This window comes from Aulonocara sp. 'chitande type north' Nkhata Bay, linkage group LG18 (assembly GCF_057382095.1).
Source record: "Aulonocara sp. 'chitande type north' Nkhata Bay isolate Kocher_YH1m ecotype deep benthic linkage group LG18, A_spYH_male_GT1.1, whole genome shotgun sequence".
NCBI lineage: Eukaryota > Metazoa > Chordata > Actinopteri > Cichliformes > Cichlidae > Aulonocara > Aulonocara sp. 'chitande type north' Nkhata Bay.
In genome coordinates, this window is record NC_141361.1 from 22,848,899 (window position 1) to 22,869,887 (window position 20,989).

The 20,989-nt window shown below is 43.6% G+C and overlaps 3 protein-coding genes across 8 annotated transcripts; 1 reads left to right on the top strand and 2 right to left on the bottom strand.

Moving 5' to 3' along the window:
• The first annotated feature begins 169 nt into the window (after positions 1 to 169).
• Positions 170 to 4,472, top strand: ndufa13 (NADH:ubiquinone oxidoreductase subunit A13). Its single transcript, XM_086273506.1, has 5 exons — positions 170 to 324; positions 2,808 to 2,886; positions 2,985 to 3,056; positions 3,543 to 3,612; positions 4,245 to 4,472. Exons 1-5 carry the CDS (start codon positions 231 to 233, stop codon positions 4,362 to 4,364), a joined length of 435 nt encoding a protein of 144 aa, XP_086129632.1. The 5' UTR covers positions 170 to 230; the 3' UTR covers positions 4,365 to 4,472.
• Positions 4,473 to 5,736: 1,264 nt separating this feature from the next.
• On the bottom strand, positions 5,737 to 10,264 carry cirbpa (cold inducible RNA binding protein a). 6 transcript variants are annotated; one of them, XR_015126249.1, is made up of 8 exons: positions 10,107 to 10,264; positions 9,286 to 9,396; positions 9,076 to 9,182; positions 8,846 to 8,978; positions 8,628 to 8,760; positions 8,485 to 8,549; positions 6,030 to 6,121; positions 5,737 to 5,920 (listed from the first exon to the last, which is right to left on the bottom strand). XR_015126249.1 is itself a non-coding variant. In XM_086273505.1 (7 exons), the coding sequence occupies exons 2-7, from the start codon at positions 9,383 to 9,385 to the stop codon at positions 7,974 to 7,976; spliced, it is 531 nt and encodes a 176-aa protein (XP_086129631.1). In that variant the 5' UTR covers positions 9,386 to 9,396; positions 10,107 to 10,264; the 3' UTR covers positions 7,070 to 7,973. The 6 variants fall into 6 exon arrangements, 5 of the variants coding, with proteins under 5 accessions (XP_086129631.1, XP_086129628.1, XP_086129629.1 ...); XM_086273505.1 differs by lacking the exons at positions 5,737 to 5,920; positions 6,030 to 6,121 and adding an exon at positions 7,070 to 7,987 and having other exon boundaries at positions 8,867 to 8,978; XM_086273502.1 differs by lacking the exons at positions 5,737 to 5,920; positions 6,030 to 6,121 and adding an exon at positions 7,070 to 7,357.
• A 2,110-nt stretch (positions 10,265 to 12,374) lies between these two features.
• Positions 12,375 to 18,459, bottom strand: LOC147308548 (midnolin-A-like). Its single transcript, XM_086273499.1, has 7 exons — positions 17,672 to 18,459; positions 17,441 to 17,528; positions 17,288 to 17,350; positions 14,405 to 14,947; positions 14,153 to 14,258; positions 13,744 to 13,977; positions 12,375 to 12,960 (listed from the first exon to the last, which is right to left on the bottom strand). Exons 1-7 carry the CDS (start codon positions 17,899 to 17,901, stop codon positions 12,779 to 12,781), a joined length of 1,446 nt encoding a protein of 481 aa, XP_086129625.1. The 5' UTR covers positions 17,902 to 18,459; the 3' UTR covers positions 12,375 to 12,778.
• Positions 18,460 to 20,989: the final 2,530 nt, after the last annotated feature.

Consider the following 20,989-nt stretch of genomic DNA (forward strand, 5'->3'; position numbering starts at 1 on the left):
AACATTATGTAACATTTTTATAAAATATATGTTAACATTACAGTTGGATATAATATAATATAATATAATATAATATAATATAATATAATATAATATAATATAATATAATATAATATAATATATGTCCGAACATGTGGGGGCGCTGGAGCGCTGCTACAGTTTTTCTCTACCAGTGAAGAAGAGTGTCTTCAGGGACGTCACTGGCGTGTTTTGGAGGAGGTTGGAGGAAGATGGCGGGGTCCAAGGTGAAGCAGGACATGCCTCCTCCGGGAGGCTATGCTCCCTTTGATTATAAGAGAAATCTACCGAAACGAGGACTTTCGGGTACATACGCCACACGCTCACGTAGCCAGACATTTAGATTCATTCAGCAGTTGTTAAATGTTGGATAGTTTAGGTGATATTTGCTGGTTACGCTAACCCGTTAGCATAAATACAAAGATCCAAGCTAAGATAAAAATGTGTATGCGGGGTCTTACATTTATCCTTGTCATTAAAAGGAACATCTTGACTAACAGCACGACAACAGTTGTACAAGTGTTTTTGCAGCAGAGCAACATTTTAATGTGAATTGTTATTGACAGGTTTAGAACGACATGCTAACTAGCTAACACAGGGAGTCGTTTAATTTGCAGGTTCAGTTAAAGTGATAATGCCTACTGTTAAACGGAGGATTAGGTTTTATTTGATGAAACTGTTCTAGCTGTTCTATCGTTTGCTGCTTGGTTAACAGTGTTAAAGCCGTAAAATCAACTACTTGATTAAGTTTAAGTTAATTGATTAAGATGATCTCTTAGGACAGCGTAGTCTGAAGTGGTATTCAGGAATATTTCTTCAGACTTCTTGAAGGGCATTCAAAGCTCTTCTTTGGGTGTTTCTGTCCCCTTTTGTTCTGTTCTCAGTCAACATGATCCCACACTGCTTCAGTAATGTTGAGGTCTGAGCTTTTGGGAGGCCAGTCCATGGCTGATAGTGTTCCACTACTGTGGGGTTGTTTTTTTTTATACAGGCATGCATTTACAGCACATACTAAAAGACCAGATTGTGTTGCGCGATGGGTCAGAATCCAACCACACTTCTTTACTGTGTTCACAAGGTCTTTACACCACTGGCTGAAATGCAGCTCCAAAACATGACAGAGCCTATATCCTGTTTTACATATGGCTGTAGACCTGACATCTCTGTTGTCCTCCACTTATCAAGTTTACTGAATTTTTTTGTTTTTGTTTTTTAGTGCACACTGCACAACATTCTACAATATGCCAAGCTTTCAGCTCTTTGACAATTAACTTGTTGGTGCAAAAATATCTGATGTTTATCAAACAGTGTTGTCTTTCGGAGTTTTATTGTACATTCAAGTAAAAGAATAGAAATGAACAATTGGTTTTTGTTACAGGGTGCTAGTAACAAAATGCATAAAGATACAATTTAAAATGTGTTCTTTGGTAAGTTGTCTGTTATGTGCAGACACAGCACCGTTGCATCCCTTGAGTTAAGTGCATTTTTTTGTGTTTTGATTTATTCAAAGGCCAGTGTTAAGTGGCTTAACAAACACAAGAAACATTCCCTTGACAGTGGTCAGGTACAAGGACTGAAAATTATTGAAAAAGCAGCCATGTCCAAAGAAAAGCTTGGATAGACCTTCAGAAAGCCTGGAGAATGATTGGTCAGACTACTTTGCAAATTACGAGAAAGGCTGGCTCCTTGGAAGAAAATATAAAGAGCTCAGGCGCGCCTCAAGACTTTTGCACAGCTCTTTACGTTGGGGCACAATAATTGGTACAAAACTCTCTTAGTGACACTAACGTTATATAGATGATTTCAAATGAAGCTGACCATGAATAAAAGTTATTTTAATGTGAACCCAAAAAGAGACTTAATGCCAACAAGACTACACATCAGAATACACTGCAACTGAAAAGCACTGCAAAGAGTTTCAGAGAGCAGCAGCTACAGAAACAGTGACTTTTAGACGCTTTTATCTAAACTGTCCCACCTGCGTTTGAGTTGTAAAACCTTACTTGCTTGGCTTTTGGCTGGTAAGTAAAAATATAAAGTGTAAAAAGTATAAAATGCATATAAACACTGTGTTAAACTCCATGACTAGATAGTGGTTGCAGTAAGAATGCTATACATATTAATGTTAAGTGTTAAATTAAGATTATTTCCTGTTTGTTACTCCAGCACTCCAGCAGATTAGTTTCGTCATGTGAATAATGGGTTAATCTGAAAAAAAAAAAGAAGGAAAAATGTTTTAATGGAACCTCATTAAGTTGGTTTGTGAAATTTTCACACATTTTTCCTCCCTATACCAAAAAGTATGTGGTAATATCCATTTTATAGTAATTTTATAAGGCGTTGTAGGGCAGTACAGGACACTGAATTTTAGCACCATTTACTTGACAGTATCGAGAAAGATCTGAAATGAGTCTCAAAGAGGCATCAGTCAGCAGTAGCAGTCTGATGACTTTATATCACAGTGAAACTGCTTTAAAATGAAGCGTACTCAGGTTTTCCACATCTTCCACATGTAATGATGGGAATTTATTTCCAAAGTTGTGGCCGAACGCAGGTGACACCGTATGTGAATGTCAGCTCCTCCAACAGGGTCTGATGTTGTTAAAAAGCAAATTCTCTGATGGATATTTCAATGAGTTCTCCTGTATAATACGTTAGAACAGCATAAGCCTGTGCAGCTATTATTATAGTAAATGCTTTAATACATATGTAAACCTACTTAAAGATGTTAAAAATGTGCATTAATACTCAATAATGTTCTGTTGCTTCATTCATTCTTTAACCTGCAGGATATAGTATGTTTGGCATTGGCATTGGCATCATGGTCTTTGGGTACTGGAGGCTATTCAAGTGGAACAGAGAGAGGAGGTAAGAAATGTCAAGGAATTGTGATGTGGTTTTGCTTACTGTCACACCTGTGTGCACTGCTCAGTCTCAAACTGTGTGTGCGTGTTTGCGTGTTGCAGGCGACTGCAGATTGAAGAGCTGGAAGCCAGGATAGCTCTGATGCCTCTGCTGCAGGCAGAGCATGACCGAAGGTGACTGAGCACTTTTGTGCATGCTTACTATGGTTTTTTTTTTTTTTCTTTCAATGGTGTTTACAACAATAGACTGTATATAATAGTTAGACATAGGCAGCCAACCAACGTTTAGATCACCTAAATGTTGGTCTGTAATTGTCTATTATGAAGCCTCAAACTGAGGTGTTTCTCCTTCCTGACTCCCAGATTGACTTTCATTGACAAAATGGCCTCAATGGTTTGTTCAGTACAAACACAAACTACAAACTGAGTCCCTAAACACATCAGGAAAGTGTTTACTGGGGTCTCAGAGGAATTTGGGAATGCTTTGGGTTTTTTTTTTTCAAGCACAGGAGTCGCCCTCTGCTGTCCATTAGAAAGAATGCAGATTGAAGGCCATTGACCTTTTCAGACACATGAACTATGTCCATCTTTTATACTGCCTAAGCTTGCAAACACAGGTCAGCTGTTTAAATGCTGAGCTGAATGTTGTCTCTGTGCTAGGACCTTACGGATGCTGAGGGAAAACTTGGAAGAGGAGGTAGTCATCATGAAGGACGTTCCAGGTTGGAAGGTAAGAAGTTTAAAAAAAATCAGTTGCTCCTGCTTATTCATTATTTTTTAGTCATTTATTACTTTTTTTCATATACAGCATCTTTATGATATAAGTATAGAGAAGAATTTTTCATGACCTGTCCAACATTATTTAATAGATGCCTTTTCATTAGTTTTTAATATACTTGATGTTTTCATTTTTAAAACGGTTCAGACACCAAAGAAAAATCATACTATAAACATTTGCATTTCGTACAAATATTAGCTGAGATAGGTGCGTACAGTCCAACACAGAAAAGATGATTGACTTTTCCTCTTAAACGCACTGACCGACAGTATTATTTTCAGCTTTGTTTTGTAAGCATAACACTTATCTAGATTTCCCACCTACCTTACTTGCTGTGAGCCTGCTGAGATGCAAAGGTTAACCTGAGACACAATTTAAACAACCCCGTACTACTGCAGCTGAAAGGAAAAAATAAATAAAGGAAACTGCAAAAATCCAAGTATGTTTGGGTAAAAATGCAAAGTGAAAATACATAAGACTCAGTAAACAGGGTAACAAATGAATCTATATTTTAGTTCAGGTCTGTCGCTGAACTTCAGCGTTCCTGTGTTGATGCTGACTGTGCATCTTTTTAACCCGTGCAGGTTGGCGAGAGCGTCTTTCACACAGACCGCTGGGTCACCCCTCTGTCAGAGGAGCTGTTCAACCTCAGGCCCCGCGAAGAGCTTTTGCACAAGCGTTTCGGCTTCCTGTGGTACGTGTGAACACCACCGAGACCACCAGCATCCCGAGCTCCTCCACCTGGACCTGTGTGGTCGTTCACTTCAGCTTGTAAATGTTCCAAATTAAAGTGTCTGTTTTTCTGTACCTGATCTTGGCTTCTGTGTCAGTTCTTTAATTTGGGTGAAACTAAAACTACTTATGTCAGTACTGTTTCAGATATTTATCGTCATACTTCTACTCCACTGCATTTTATAGCCATGTAGTGTACTTTATTTCTTATTTCATGAAGTTGACTGTTTATTTTTCTACAGGAACTAGCACAGTACTAACACACCTACCAGCTGTGACATCCAAATGCTTGATATTTATTTAAATAATGAATTAATATACTTAAATATGAATCCTTATTTTGTATTTTTAGTACATGTAACTCAGTGCTCAAGCACACAATCTACTAGTCTGAAGCTCTTCCTTTGTAAAATGTGACACCACACGTGTGCCAAGTACAGGAAGATGAGTTTGGTGAACTACAGTGTGGAGGTCAGTGCACACTGACAAAAGTGAGCCACTGCCTGATTATCAGCTTTCCAAACTGAGGTAGTAATTAGCTTTTATTTCACTGATCAAATTACACTGAAGATTAAGACAAAGTTGTCCGATTACCTTTTCAGATGAAGCCATTATGAAACCACAGAAAAAGTACAGCGGTGCATCCTGTTAAACTTGTTTGTCCTAATTTACAAGACAAACCAGCAGCCTTCATGTTTGCATAGTAAACAAACCTGCTGGACTTGTTTCATGTGCCTGTGTGTAAGTGTGCGCAGTCGGCTGCATTTGTCACGTACACATTGGGTCATAAGTCAAGATTTGCATCTTACACTTTTGCCATATCTGATGCATTGATTATATTTCAACTTCATATCACATTAAACTTCTAATGTAATCCTTCAAATCTTACAAAGACCAAGTATTAGTTATTACCTCTACCAAGTATGTAATAATACCAAGTAATAGCTTGGTAGCATCAGTGTGTCTAAACACAACAGCTTGACAAGTGAGATGTTAACCAATTGAAATTGGCTTACATACACCAGACTACTGCAAAGACAATGAGCTGGGTAATTAGATTGTAGTATTTTACACACTATTCATATCCAGCTATTTACAAATTTGTACCAATGACCCATTACCCTACATACTTAAACACAAATGTATATCTGGCCCTAGTGCATCTTCCTTAAGATGACAATTAAACTTAAGCACACAATATTTCCTCAACTACATTACTTTCCCCTCCTACCTTTAAACCATTCTGACATGTCTCTATATCTTTAGAAATAAAAAGCCAATGTGAGTTTCAAAGTAAGCAAATCCTCAGGCATGTGTTTACAAAGAAAGAAACACCACAGCAAGTTCTTGTGTCAGATTTTATTCACGTTTCAAGCCAAAGCAAAACTACATAGTCAGGTTTGTCTATCAACTGCAGCTCTGTAATGCTGTTTTCCCAGTTTGCGACATTTACTGTAACATCAGGAAATGTGCTTCAGGAATTTGGGAGATTCCTTCGTGTTGACAGTCACCCCACTGCTCATTGGACCTGAAACAAACACATCTTATTTAGCCTGACAAAATTCCAGTTTTGAGCAAAAAAACAAAACAAAAAAAACCACCAAAAGCTTTGAGTAACAACATGCTTTACAACTTACCTGATACAGCAACTGCATGAGATCTTGCAGCCTAAAAATCCAGCTACTTCAGCTGTGACGAGACCCACTGAGGCATCCAGTCAGTTTTCAGTCTAGAGGAGGAGAAATGGGTGGATTAAACCTGCCAACTGATGCTTGAAGTCAAACTGCATGCAGTATTAATGACTCACCACATAAGGTACAAAGGAAAAGTGAATGCAGTCTAGACACCTTACACATGAATTGGGGCTTGTGGACATTACAGGAGCAAATTTGTGGACTAGTGACCAAAGTGGACTGAGCACAAAACTACCCGACTTAAAGGACCAATGCATTTTTTTGGTGGACTCAAGGTGGAGCACTAATATCCCAGACAGAAACCCCACCTCCCAATGGACTTTAGAATCAGGTAAGAGGACTTGTGATGTTTGTAGGAGACATCTGAAGCAGAGGACTAAACAGCAGCTAACTTGAAGGTATTCATGGCAACAATGAGAACTTAGTTTCAAGGATGTGAGCAAAGCAAAAGGAGATTTTTACCTCACGTGCACTGGCCTACTTTCTTCACATTTGACTAGGCAAGAGCAGCTTTCATCTCTGAGGAGCACTTGTTGGTAGGCGCAACACTTCACTCTCCAAGGACTTGTAGGATACTGAAGGAGCTCTTGACCTCTCTTGAACGTAATGAAGCATGAACATGACCAGGCACCAACTTCCCCCATATGCCACTTTGTTTGATCAGCACACTTAGTAGGTACAACATTCGGCTCATGGATCGTTTAACATGTACAGGATTCACTTGATTCAACTGTGCTCTCCCCCCCCCCCCTTTTAAACTTGTGTGGATCTTTACAGATACCCAGTAACAGCCTTCCCTCCCCTCCCTTTTAAGCTTTGAGAACTTTGACTAGCCTACCAAATTGTTGACTTTAGTCCAGAGATGGGCACCATCTGATTGCATCAAGCAGATGATTTAGTTCTCACGCAGCATTACATTAAAATGAGCCTACAGCGCTCAGCTTTAGTCCCCATGCGGTTGTTTTAAGAGGCAACAATCATGATGATTTTCCACAATTTGTTTAATAGGCTCCATGAAGCCAAACTGACAAAAAAAAGTTGATCATACAAAGAACAAAAAGTACAAAACTGTTCCCGGTTTGAGATATATATAAGCTTTAGGGAAACAAAGTTACATTTCTCGATCACTTTAAACAAGATTAGTCCATTTTACAGCACATTAAAAATGCAGATGTTGAGCAGAGCACAGAAGATACCTTGGACAGACTGTAGCATGCTGCAATTTGCAACTTCATGAACAGCCGGCCACTTCGGATGTGTAGTTCACCAGTCTGAAAGGAATTCACTCTTTTGGGAAATTGAACAAACAGGAGCCTCAGTTAAACTAAGGTTTTTTTTCTCTTTTTTTAATATTAATTTGAATTTAGCATAAAGTCTCCCAAAAGTCTGTTTATGAGCATATATCTTTCCTCTCAGTTTAAAACCTGGCAGGAGGTAGGTCAGTCAGAGACTGAGGGGGAAAATAAGGAACACAAACAAGCCCCAGATATTGCAATATATAAGAAAAGGAATCAAATCAGGAAGCACTTCAAGTGCTGGACAAAGTTTAGAGCAATGGTAGTGGCTGTTCAATGAAAAGCCACACTGAGAACTGTCTTGATCCCCAAAAATGGGACTTTACAGTATCAGATTACAGATGCCTTTTAGTTGCACGATCTTTGAGAAATGAGTCCAATTAAGCATGGTTAAGATTCTTTAACTGCAATTTGTAACAGGTTTTATAAGGAATGACCAAAACCCATTGCTACATTTTTCTTCTTTTTAAAGATGCTGAACTATTACAACAAAACTACAGAACTAAGGTCAGCAAACACGTGGACATTTTTCTTGAGGAGCGCATCTTTGAAAAACAGCCAGCCAAGTGAAGATCTTGAATCAGGGAGATGTTTACTCATGTGTAGCTGAGGATAAGAAGTGGGCACAGAGGTAAAGACACTGCAAGTTCGAACACTGGAGTTTTACAAATATTCCCCTTTCAACCCGCCTAACAACCCTCCCTCTTTTTGCATAAGGGGGTCCTTGCCTTCCTCGCAATTTGAGAACACGTGAAATTCGGGGTTTGCTTTAAGTGGTTCAAATGGTTTCCAGCCTCTTTGTCAGAGAAGGGCACAAAAGAAATCTGGCAACCGTTTGGAAAGAGGCATCAAGTTAAGCACAAAACTGAGGGGCATACATGGTGATAGGCTTCCCATGTTGGGGCTGTGAAATCTCAATTTACAGTGTTGGAGTGTACAGCATCTCAACCCGCCACTTAAAGCAGGTATTTAAAAATTAGAGTGCTGCGCAGTTTGACTATGCCAGTTACTGAGATGTGCTTTCAGTGTTCCTTTAGATTTTGTACAGACAGCCCCAACATAAATGCACCCAAATACCTGAAATACATATTATTGATGCTTACCATAGCTGTCGTATCCATCGCGGTAGGATCCAGATCCTGAACGCTCACCATATCCACCCTGCCCCCTATATAAACAAGAAACTTGCATTTAAAATACAGTAAAAATAAAGTGCATTAAACAATTTTAAGCTCCGATTATTTACCTGTTTTCTCTGTAGCCACCTGAGGAATATCCTCCACTCCTGTATCCACTGCCACCAAAGCTCCTGTCTCCACCACCAAAGCTTCTGTCACCATAACTCCTGTCTCCGTACCCTCTGTCTCCACCATATCCACCTATTACAAACAAAGCAGTTTTAATTTCGATAGTGTTAGAATAAACCTTTAAGTTCAACTTTTTAAAAATATTCCCACGTCGCACCTCGGGAATAACCACGCCCACCTCTCCCTCTGGAGCCGCTAAATCTGCCTCCTCGTGGGCCAGAGCCAAAACCTCCTCTTGAGCGCCCTCCCTTTCCAGCTTCGTCCACCCGAATAGCACGTCCGTCCAGCGTCTGCAATACAACAGGAAATGTAAAAACGTATAAATACAATTACATTAACTATAAATATTTTTTAATTCGATTATAAATTGAGTAGCGTGATTTTTACCTTTCCGTTCATGGCGTCCAGTGCGTCTTTAGCGTCCTCTGCATTGTCGTACTTCACGAAGCCAAACCCGCGAGATCTTCCGGTTTCTTTGTCTCTGATCACGTCCACTAATCAGGGAGAAATTCCGATTAGGCCACATATTTAGTAAAATATTGATGTCTGAAGTAATTTTAAACTATATACTCAAGAGGGGTAAAGAGGTTTAATTACCTTTTTCGATGGTTCCGTATTTGCCGAAAGCCGCAGCCAGAGAGTCCTCGTTGGTCTCGAAGCTCAGACCTCCGATGAATAATTTTCCCTCGTCCGACATTTTTGTTATAGCTACAAAAAAATGAAAGCAATTTAAAAAAAAAAAGTCTCCCCACAAATCCTTAAAACTGAAAAGGGGCCCTTTGTCGGCGAAAAACCGTCGACACGCACAGTCGGGTTAGGGTTAGCCGCAATGAGAAAGTAGGTCACCGGAGCAGTTTCATAAAATGGCGATCACTGATTGCGTAGTAATGGCCTACATACCTCCCGACGTTTAACAGACCATGAAATCTGAATTTATCTTAAAGCTACGTCATATTTAATCGATGATCGTCGACAAAAGTCAAAATGGAGTCACCCTAGGCCTGGGGCCTGAAAACGTGGCGCAGTTTCGTTAGCGGATTAGCTGGCGGTTTTTCTTCCAGCGCCATTTTGTAGCACCGCGCTACACGCTTTTGTTTCAAAGAGCTACTTTGCGCCATCTCAAGGGGTGGCCAGCTGCCTTATTTTGCAGCTTATCTAACTACCCCAATTAATATGGGGGGAAAAAATAGGTTAACCTATTTCTGCAAAGTGCACCATAGCATTTACACATCGAAAAAACATTCTAAAACGATCAAATAAAAAAAGCGATCAAACGCCGGTTAAAAATAGTTTCAATCAATAGAAAGAGGTCACATTGGAAAAAAATATGCGTTTCATACTTTACAAATATAGATGCATGAATAAGATTATAACTTGCAACGTGTAGAAACAACACGTAACAAAGAGAAAGCGTTTACCTTTGTCTCTCACGGAGATGTAAGGGAAGTTACTGGGAGCGGCGATGCAGGTCGAATGAGGGAGAAGAACGAGCGCGATCCGCTTTTCACTGCAATGCGCACTCACTCCTTCTTCTACTGCTGTTTGGGCGGCAGACCATTAGAACAGCCGCCAACAGCGCCATCTTGTGTTAGGGTGACGCAGCATAGTGCTCTTAGGTTGGGCCGCATTTAATTCCTCTTCGTTTTTCGGCTGCTGCCTTTAGGGGTCGCCACAACGGATCATTTGCCTCCGCCTCAATCTATCTTTAGCATTCTCCATTATCAGACAGCTCACCTGCATTTCCTCTTCCACTACATCCACGAAGTCCTCCTGCCTGGCAGCTGTATCCCCCTGCAAAGAACAAGGTACTCAGAGCCGATCCCTGATGCCCTTGAACCCATCAGTCACTTCTGGGCTTTTTCATCTCCAAGTAGTTTTCCTAGCAGCACAGATTACCGTACTCTGATTTGAATAATAATTTGTATCTGATTTGACTTCGCAACCAAAAATATAGATGTAGAAATGTCCTCCTGCCAGTGGCCTCCAAACACATTAAACTGAAAGTATCCGCGTATATTTGTGCCTTAAACAGAAACCAGATTAATAATCATTCCAGAGATGCTTTGTTTTCAAGCACAGTAAAATAACAGCGTGGTAGCACAATTAAAACCACTGAGTGCAGTCAGATGAATGCCAGTCATAACTGCAAGTCGCTTTCATATGTAGTTAACGGAGAAAATGATTCAACTGTGTTTATTTTGCACGCCTCGAGTGCTTTGTTTGCGTGAGTCACGATGGCGGTCAGGTGTGTGGGGCCGAAGTCCTGTTTGTCTGTGTGGGAGGAAGATTTATCTGCACATGCACGCCTAAGCGATGCAGTGTGTTTGAATGGTGTGTGTGGGAGGCAAAGAGAGAGAAATGAACGTCTGTGTAGGAGGCTCGAAAACCCATAGCTTTGATCTGCAACGTCCTTGCAGCGCTACAAGGAATAGATCAGCGTGCAGGGAAAGGGTTTCATCCTCTTTCTTGTAAATCATTGGATCGATACCGCTAAAATGAATTCATCGGGGCAGGCAGTGTGTAGGCTACACTATCATGGCCGACTGTGCCTGTAGCGCCGAATCTGCAGCACAGGCGCTCTTTAGGATTCAGGACGAGCAGCCGTGTGCTGTCTGATATGTGGCGCCGGGCGTGCTGCTGCTGCAGCTGCACACTCCGTGATCACGATCAACAGAGCTGCACCGAAAACAACGCCAGCATTCGCGCTGCAGTCCCCAGCTGTGTGCTGATCGTCGTTTGATAGCCGAACGAGTGAGCTTCCACACGCTTCTCAGCTTGCAGATCACACAGGCTACACCCGAGCAAGGCTTCGTGTTTGTCTGCACGTCAGCAGCGAAGGCAGGCACAGATGTTTCAGCTGACCTCGAACAGCTTCATGTTCTGCCGCTGTGATTTGCATCCTGTGAGCTCAGCATCAGACACGCTGGCTACAGAGAGGCGAACGCTTCAATTTATGGCATTTTTCACAAAGTACTCATTGGAGTGCCTCTTAAGATTCCAGTCATAGCTTTAACAAGTCACATAGTTATTCACGCAAATTCTGGTATCTCAAGCATCACGTTTTAGACCCTACGCTATGCTTGTCTTTAACGGCCCGCTCGAAACAGTTTGAAATGTTCAGTTGCTGTCATGGAAGAAGTGTAAGGAGTCTTGGTTGGCTGCACATCAGTGCTCACGTTCTACTTCCTGCGTTACTGTCGAGGAGAACCAATATTTCAGTTTTATTTTAAATCGTAATGCTCAGCTTTACAGCATCACTGAGATTTTCTTGAAACCTCTGCTCCACGAAGAGAGATGGCATCACCTCTCTGAAACTCATGCGGCTATTAATAATGAAAAGCGACAAAGCACAGAGGTCACAGAGTAACCTGGAAGGCTGCTTCTGTTGACCCAGTGTGCCGACTGCAGGTGTTCCCAGCTTTATAAACGGCATTCAGTTCAGTTGTTCTCACCTGGATGATTGAGCACGCATCAAGACAAAGCACGTAGCATTTAATCTAGAAGTAGATCATTCATCTTCACCACACATATCTCCTGATCACAGATACAAGAGCAGCTGTGACAACCAAACAGAAAGGACGATCAGTAGAATAAGGCTGAGACATTTTTATCCCCAAAAAACCCAACAAAAATCCAGTTTAACAGACGAAGGCAACATTATATTCTTCATTTAAAAAGAACAGGCTCCACTCATAAACGCTTTCAGATTTTGTATTATTTCCCTTTATTATTTGCATATTTTTTTTGCTTCCTATTATTTCATAAATAAGATATTTTCAAGAAACATTGCTTGCATGGAACGAAACACAGTCTTACATTCAAAACATGTACAGTTAAGGCATCAGAGTACGTAGAGTAAAACACCAACAGGGAAATCTATGTGACACGTGCTACATACTGCAACAGCCGGAGCTGCAGTCACTGAAGGACAGACTCAGATTACACATCACAGAAAAAGCCACAACATTTAGACGTATAGTTTCAGATAGTAGAAAAATACTAACAAAGGCTCATTTTTTTTCCGTAGCCCTGTACGGCAAGGTCAGCTCTGGTATCTATCATAGTGAGCGGGTCTTTTTACATTCAGAGACTAGGGGTGATGGTGGCGCTTCTGGTACGGATGAGAGCCTTGTGAGAGGCGCGAGGTCTTGCAAGCCCTCCTGCGTAGACGCCTCTCGTGCATCAGGAGCTGGAGGTGCTCTAGCTTACAGTGCAGCGTTTGATTCTCCTCTGTGGACGAGTGCACGACGGGACCCTCGTGGGCTACGTCACCTACAGAGAAGAAGAAAGAAATGGGTCAGACACGTGAATGTTAAGGTGTGCTCTCCGCCATTAATTACTGCATTGGTCATAAGAAATACACTCAAAAGCCACTTTGTCAGGCTTAATTTATATGTCTGCTCATTAATGCAAACATCCAATCAGCCAATAACACGCAGACGTGGTCAAGACGACCTCCCGAAGCTCCGACCCAGAATCAGTTTGTTTCTCTGACGCAGTAAAAACACGACTAGTTGAATTTTCTAAAGCTGCAGCTGTCAGATGCTTCGTCTTGTTCCACCACCTGTCAAAACCCTCAAAGTTTCCTCAGCTATGAGGTGAAAGAAAAGCACCTAACTATGTAGAAGTGATTGACAGACAAGCTGCGAGGCAACTGCTCTGCTTGATTTCCTCATATTTTCAGCTCTAATGCAAACATACAAATCCACGAGAAACCCCGTCAGCACGAGAGAATCGCAGCCTAATAAGGAAGCGTAAACGCTCGTGGATGCGCTGTCGTTAACACCGCCTGTTAAGACTGTAATAGTCTTTATACTCACGCAGGCCCGTGTAACTGCTGCACAAGTGCTGCGTGACTAAATATGACGCAGCACAGAAACACGAGCGCGTTTTATTCCCTGGGGGCCATAAACAGTCTCCTTTTTTATTGTTTTTGTTTCCATTTCCCTGTCCTGATTTCTAAAATGCACACTATTCCAGTATTTGCATGCATTTACATGCGTGTGATGATGACATGCTCTCCGAGTTTCCAAAATAATATTAGCTTGAGCTGACCTGGAGCGCCGCAGAGGGGCTCTGTCCTCTGCATCGCTGGTGGTCTGGGCTCTTCTGCTGTGAGCAGCGGGCTGACTTCAGCGCCTTGAGCAGGACAGCGGTGTAGAGGATGAGGAACTGGAGCCCCCTGGTGGTGGTAGGCGGCTCTGAGGAGGTCGTTGAGGATCTGGAGAATAATGGCGACACCACGTCGAGGATGACTGAAACCGCTCTGACTGCAAGGGGCCAGGGTGCCTGAGAGGATAGAGGAGTCATTACTACTTTTTTCTCTACTTTTCCTAAAAACAGCTATTCAAAAGGTCATTAGATTAGAAAGAGTGCCCTTATAGTTGCAACACTAGGAAACATCACTGGTTTATGTTAATCAGACCAAACAAAAACTGCTGAGCAGTGTCCAGATCAGACGTACCAGAGAAAGTCCCAGAGAAGATGCCAGGTGAGTGTCTCACGAAACTCTCTATGACAGCTCCTGGAGGATTGGGCAGCTGTGCAGTGGATGAAGCATCAGCATTACTCTGTAAGGGACAAATATCCACCTTAAGGAATAAGTCTGAGTAATAAAATATTCTTTTCTCACTAATTTAAATTCAAAAAGACTATTGTGAAAATTCGGTTACGCGTTAACGTGGATGACTTCTGCGTTAGAGTGTGTGTGGCTAACCTCTGTGAAGGTCGAGGCTGCTGTGGGGCTCAGGGGTGCCGGGCTGGAGCCGATGGGACCGGCTGAACAGACCGGTGCAATCGCTCGCAAAGGAGAACCCGGATGTGGAGAACCACAGGGCAAAAGAGGAGAAGGAGCGTGCGGAGATCCGTGCTCAGAGTGGGAATTAAGCAGAGAAGAGGGATTACAGCAGTTTGTGGCAGGAACGCTACTGGATGGAACCGAAGGGTTTTGTGAGTTCAGTGAAGTTCTGGCTCCCTGAGTGTTAAACTGAAACGAGGACAAAGAGTCAACAGAGAATGGAGTTGCAGATGAGGCCTGTGAAGCTGATGTGGTAGCAGGTCCAGTGGTGGAGGTCCACGCCGAGGCAGAGTGAGGGTGGTTCGTGCTGCTGGCCGTCTGCGCATTGCTGCCGTGAGCCTTTGAGTCCAGCAGCAGCTCCTTCACGTCCTGCGCCGACAGCTGGAGCTCCACACACATCACGTGGGCACCGATTCCAAGGTTAATGTTCAGAGGTGAGCGCCCAGACAGGAAGTCGTTAATCTGCAGGGACAGACAGGAAAGTTTCACTCTTCTTCTCCCGGTGCTATCAGTTTACAGCACAGTTATCTGAAACCACAATACACTGATAACCAAGAAAACCATGAGAAATTCATGGATGTTTCCCATGAATTTCTCATGTGGGTCAATTTGAATGGCTTCAATGACGTAACCTCTGATTACAGAGGAATCTACCACACAGAGATGTAAATTTAAATAGCAAATCTGCCGCTTTGCTTCAGCACACCTTTATTAAAGCTTTAAAGACTGTGTAGTGTGTGTGTCTGTGTGGGTTATTGCCTCTGGTAACTACAAAAATGATGAAGGTTATCTCACCTATGTATGTTTTAATGTTATTAATTGGATCCGATGTTTGTTTTTATGCATCTATGTTGCAAAGTCTCTCTTGTAAAATGGATCTTTGACCTCAGTGGGCCTAACCTGGTTGAATAAAGGATACATAAAAATATATATCTTTATTGAACAATCACTCACAGCGCAGGCTGGGAAAAGTAAGTGAACTCTTGTCTCACAAAGATGAAATATAGAGCAGGACAGCGCAGGATGTGGAAAAAGAGAAGCGTGAGAAATTATTTGAAGAGGTGGACGGGTGCAAGATGAAGGCCAGATACGCTGTCTAAAGTTATTTATTTTTTTTAAAACTTCATATTAAAGACTTGTTGGAAGTGGCTCAAAGTTTACTAGAATGTAAAATATACTGCTGCAACGCAGAGGATCCGGAAAGGATGGAAAAGAAAGTTCAAAAGGAGAAAGAGAAAATGATAAATAAAGAGAAAGCGAAGAAGCGACACGTCATGAAGAAGAAGGAAGAGAACAGATGGACAAAGATATCAGCATATTGTGAGAAAAGACAGCAAGTATGAGAAACAGCTGTGATGATAAAGACAAAAATAATAAAAGAAAAAAGGGAAGTAAAGAAGGGACTGGGGGGTAGAAAGAGGAACAGGTAACGGCTCCAGCATTCCTCCCCCTGAAGTCTCACCCCCACCCCTTCTTTCCTAAACTGTAATATTGTAATAATAAATAGATAGGATTACATTTCTCCACCCTGACTGTCTGTGAATGTTTGCTGCTTGTGTTCAGTACAGAAAAGAAAAGTGCAGTTGTTTTTGTGCTATTATTAGGACTCTATATGTGTACAGGTCAGTCCTCATTTTACGAGTACAGTAATACTGAAATAAAAAGTAAAAGTAAGATGGAAATCCTGATAATTACAGGCTGAATGACGTGTGTGTAGCCAAAACTATGCACCTCCAAACTTGGTCTTTAGACGAGTAATTATTGATTGATTTTTTTAAAGGGTTTTTAATACGTTTCTCTGCCTCATTCATGCATTCAACCGGTTTCTACCATAGACTGTACACCCACCAGCCACTTTGTTAGGCACACCTGTTCTGCGACTTGTTAATGCAAATATGTAATCAGACAATCACTCGACAGCGACTTAACACATTTAGGCATGTCGGCATGGTCAAGACGAGCATCAGAGTGCGGAAGGAAGGAAAGGCAAAAAAAAAGAAGCCTTGTTTACTGCGTCAAGCTGATAGGAAGGCAACAGGAACTCAAATAACCACTTGTTACAACCAAGGTATGCAGAAGATAGGCTCTGAAAGCACAACACGTCGAACCTTGAAGTAGATGGGCTACGGTAACAGAAAACCACACTGGGTGGCTCTCCTGTCAGCTAAAAACAGGAAACTGAGGCTACAGATCACACGGGCTCACCAAGACTGGACAACAGAAGACATTCAGCAGTTACAGAAGGAATTAGGTGCAAACTACAGGAAAACGTGGATCCATCCTGCCTTGTGTTAATAGTTCAGGCTGCTGGTGGGGCAACGACTTTGTGCCCCCTTATTATCAGCTGAGCACCCTTAAAACACAACAGTCTACCTGAGTATTGTTGCTGACCATGTCCATCCCTTTATAACTACCAGTGTAGCGTGTTCTGATGGCTGCTTCCAGCAGGATAACACATCAAAGCTGAAATGATCTCATTCTGGTTTCTTGAACTGCTCTCTAATGGCCTCCACAGGCACCTTTAGAACCAGTAGAGCACCTTTAGGATGTGGTGGACAGGAGATTCAGTTCATGGATGTATCTGTGTGGGGCTATGATGTTAATATAAACCAAAGTCTCTGAGTTTCCTGCCGTGAAGAATCAAGACAGGTTGGAAGGCAAAATAGAGTCCGACCGAGAACTAATAAGCTGTATTTAATGAAATGGGTGCATGCAATAATATAATAGCAATATTATTACATGCAAACGGTAGTTTCTAGTGTTTACTTCAAGCATACAGTGAGAAAGAATTAAAACGCTCACCTGGACTTCTGTTAAACTTTCCAACACATCCATAACAGTCCTTTCAGCCCTGGTAGTCGAGCACTGTGCGGCACAATATAATAAACAGTCTGATTATATGTGTGCGTCAAAGTTACAGAACAGCCAGTCTAAGATGTGCATTAGTTTACGTACCAGTAAACCAGCTTCGATGACTGGGACCAGAGTCAGTTTGCTGCCATCTGTTACACCCTGGTCCAGGAGCGTCCCTGCAGTCAGGTGCCTAATTTATAATACATAAATCAGCTTTAATGGGTCAAACCGGGGGGAGAAACCCCACATACGCATCAAATACGCGGATTAAACGTAATTGCTTTACCTAAACTCCCGGAAGTGCACAGCATGCAGGGTAAAGCAACAACTCACCTGTCTTTATGCAGGAGTACGATCCTGTCCGTGTGCAGTCTGAGTTTCTGGGAGATGCGCGCTTTCAGGGCCTCCACGGTCTCCCCCCGGGGGACGGTCAGCTCCACCGGGCTGCCGGCCGTGGAGGTGATGCACAGACGCATGGAGGACTGGCCGCTGGAGACCCCGGCCCCGCGGCTTGCACACTGGAAGGCGGTGACGCTACAGAGACCCCGCTGCTGCTGCTCCATTCACGAACACTGGCTGCTTTAAACTCGGGCTCTGGTCGCTGGGATGACCTGAAGCGACGCGCTGCGGGGCTCCTGTGCTCGGGTCGTCACTGCTCCTCGATGTGAAGCATCCCTGAAACCACGACAAGCCGCAGACTGCACACCAGTTCCTCTTTCTGTCTCTGACAAGCGCAGCTCCACTCCTCCAGCGTGAAAATACACCCCGACCCCTGGTAGGCCGAGGCCCGCCCACTTCCCATCACAACCAATCGGAGAGGGACACAAGACTACGAAGGCTTCATTGCCCAATCTGAAGGAGCTCTGCTTCACGTGGCTTTTTTTCACCCAACTCGCCATTCATAAATGACGCAATCCGCAGTGCACATTTTGTACAGAATCACAAAAAAACATCCGACTGTAGTAATTCTTAAGATTTAAACTCTGGGGATTCTTCACGTTATTAAAAGATTATACCAGAGATGCTTCTGTACCGGCAGGGGGGTTAGTTCTGACCCCCCGCGATGACACTGCATCCCTCTAAGGAGGTGACTATTTTGTTAAACACCCACTCCTTGGCATGAAAACTATGGAACGCCAGGACTGCCATAATGAATTAATTAAATACACCATTAAATAATTAATTAAATGTGGCAATAATTAATTAAAATTGGAATTAATTAATTAAATAAATAGTTATGATATATGTAATTAATTAATTATTGACACATTTAATTAATTATTTATGTATTTCACGTTTTAATTAATTATTGACACATTTAATTAATTAATTATTGACATATTTAATTAATTATTTATGTATTTCACATTTAATTAATTATTGACACATTTAATTAATTATTTAATGATATATTTATTTATTTCATTTTGGCAGTCCTGACGCCTGGCTCTCATCATGAAATAATTTTATCTGTCAGCCTCACCCATCAAACTCAGGGGGCGGGGTTAACGCTGATCGAGTCAAAACCATTGCTTTGGCCTGGTGGCCATTGTTTCTAGCACACAACCGGCATGTGGAAGCTAACAGAACTGAGCTTTGAAAAACCCTGTTTGTGTGTTACCAAATACCGTTTTAATATTTTTTTAGCCGAGAATGTAGTGGTTTAATCTTCATGTGTCTGGTCGGTTTGTCAAGATACAGCCTCTTTGCAAAAGTGTTTCGATGATTTCGGAGATGTCGTCCCAGTCTCACGGCAAAGCGTGGGATAGACCCGCTCGCCTCGTAAGCAATCCCACCGACAAAGCGCAGGCCCCGGTACACAGCTGTAGTAACCCCCGCTGACTTCTTTTACTGAGGTTATATTTATCGGTGTTTTATTTCCTGATGTTCTTATGTGTCCTACGTGTTTCAGTCGCCAATTCTGAATTATAACTAACATTAAAAACATGTTTAAGGAGGAGAGAGAGCAAATAAATCTGTTTAACATCTGATCTTTGGGTTTTTGTTCAGTAATCAGAGTGACCTGTGTATAAACGCATAAAAGAGATAACGTTGGTGTTTCCGTCATGTAGTAACTGCTGGCTTTAACTGTACAAAGGTTGTTCGACACTATGAAACACATACAGACTTCATGATGTTCGGCTAATATTTTTATTGTGAATATTAATCATGCTGACCTCGCTCTGTACACCACGCAGCGAGGTCAGCATATCCACGATATCCTCAGCTCCATGAGTTAACACAAAGTTTCCCAGCTGACTATCTAACTGCCAACTATTCCAGAGACGTGAAAATATACAGCATAAAGAAAAGTGTAAGAGACTCAGCAGCAGCAGATTAGAATAACAGTTTGTGGCGTGAATAAGACACGGCGGGACCACGGAACAACGTTCAGAGTCATCTTTATTTACATCTCACCACACCACAACACCCCCAAACCCCTCAGTCCCCGTGTTTTTAACTAGGCGGGCGTGATTAAGGATGCCGTGCAGGTGCGTCCGCCCTCCCTGCACGGCACCGCAGACCACGCCCCACCACATACCCCCATCGCCCGATTGAGGCCGGGGAGCCATCCGGCCGAACCTACTCCCCCACCGCCAGTGGGAGAGGGAATCAGCCCGGACAGCTGGCACCCCCAGGCCCCGGCCAAGCGACGGGGAGGTGCGAGTTCAGGCGGCCGCCCGCGAATCCAGCGGCGCAGGCAAAGCTGGTTCGGAAGTCGGACACGTGACAGGTGCACCCGGCGCGGCCGGCACAAGCGTGAGCCCCAGCTCACAGGTGGCTGGGCAGAGGTGTGGCGTGTACAGGCCTCTGGTGGTGGTGAGGCCGGTCTGGCGAGCACGGCGATCTCAAGCGTGGCGCCCGCCTCGCTCGCCAGTTCCACTCGAGCAAGCTCCCCTGGCACTGGGACCTCCAGCTCCTTGCGCGGCCCCTCCGTCACCGCTGTCGCTCCCTGCTGGAGCAGCCCATAGCGCGACTCCTCCGTCACTACTGCTCCCTCCGCCGCCACTCCCGGCTCGAGCAGCCCCTCGTGCAGCTCCTCTTTCTCCAACCGGCGCAGACCCTCGCGCACCTCGTCTGCCGCCTCCGGTTGGAGCGGCTCATCCACCACTCCCGGCAGGAGCAGCCCTTCACCTGGCTGTTCCCCCTCCTCCGGCAGGCGCAGATCCCCGCGCGCCTCGTCTGCCACCTCCGGCTGCTGAGGTGCCTCACGCGGCTCCTCCACCGCTTCACTGTCCTCGGGACACACCTGTGGGGGTGGCGCCCAGGCCCAGAGCAGCGCCGCCAGCTCCCCAATCCTTTCCAGGTGCCGCTCGGACTGGTCCTGCAGCTCTTCCTGCTGGCGACGCACCTCCGCCGCCTGCTCCCGCTGGGCGGCCGCCATTTCGGCCACCCTCTGGGCCAGCTCCTCCATTCCCTGGCTCCGATATGGACCCGCCGTGCTGCCTCCTGGGTTTCGGCACCAATGTGGCGTGAATAAGACACGGCGGGACCACGGAGCAACGTTCAGAGTCATCTTTATTTACATCTCACCACACCACAACACCCCCAAACCCCTCAGTCCCCGTGTTTTTAACTAGGCGGGCGTGATTAAGGATGCCGTGCAGGTGCGTCCGCCCTCCCTGCACTGCACCGCAGACCACGCCCCAC

Coding starts and splice junctions, on each gene's coding strand:
- ndufa13 (XM_086273506.1), top strand. CDS start 231: ATGGCGGGGTCCAAGGTGAAGCAGGACATGCCTCCTCCGGGAGGCTAT. Junction 325..2,807: donor ACCGAAACGAGGACTTTCGG/GTACATACGCCA, acceptor TTTAACCTGCAG/GATATAGTATGTTTGGCATT. Junction 2,887..2,984: donor AAGTGGAACAGAGAGAGGAG/GTAAGAAATGTC, acceptor TGCGTGTTGCAG/GCGACTGCAGATTGAAGAGC.
- cirbpa (XM_086273500.1), bottom strand. CDS start 9,385: ATGTCGGACGAGGGAAAATTATTCATCGGAGGTCTGAGCTTCGAGACC. Junction 9,183..9,285: donor ATACGGAACCATCGAAAAAG/GTAATTAAACCT, acceptor CTCCCTGATTAG/TGGACGTGATCAGAGACAAA. Junction 8,550..8,627: donor GGTGGCTACAGAGAAAACAG/GTAAATAATCGG, acceptor TTGTTTATATAG/GGGGCAGGGTGGATATGGTG.
- LOC147308548 (XM_086273499.1), bottom strand. CDS start 17,901: ATGGAGCAGCAGCAGCGGGGTCTCTGTAGCGTCACCGCCTTCCAGTGT. Junction 14,259..14,404: donor CAGCCTCGACCTTCACAGAG/GTTAGCCACACA, acceptor TGTCCCTTACAG/AGTAATGCTGATGCTTCATC. Junction 13,978..14,152: donor CTTCTCTGGGACTTTCTCTG/GTACGTCTGATC, acceptor CTATCCTCTCAG/GCACCCTGGCCCCTTGCAGT.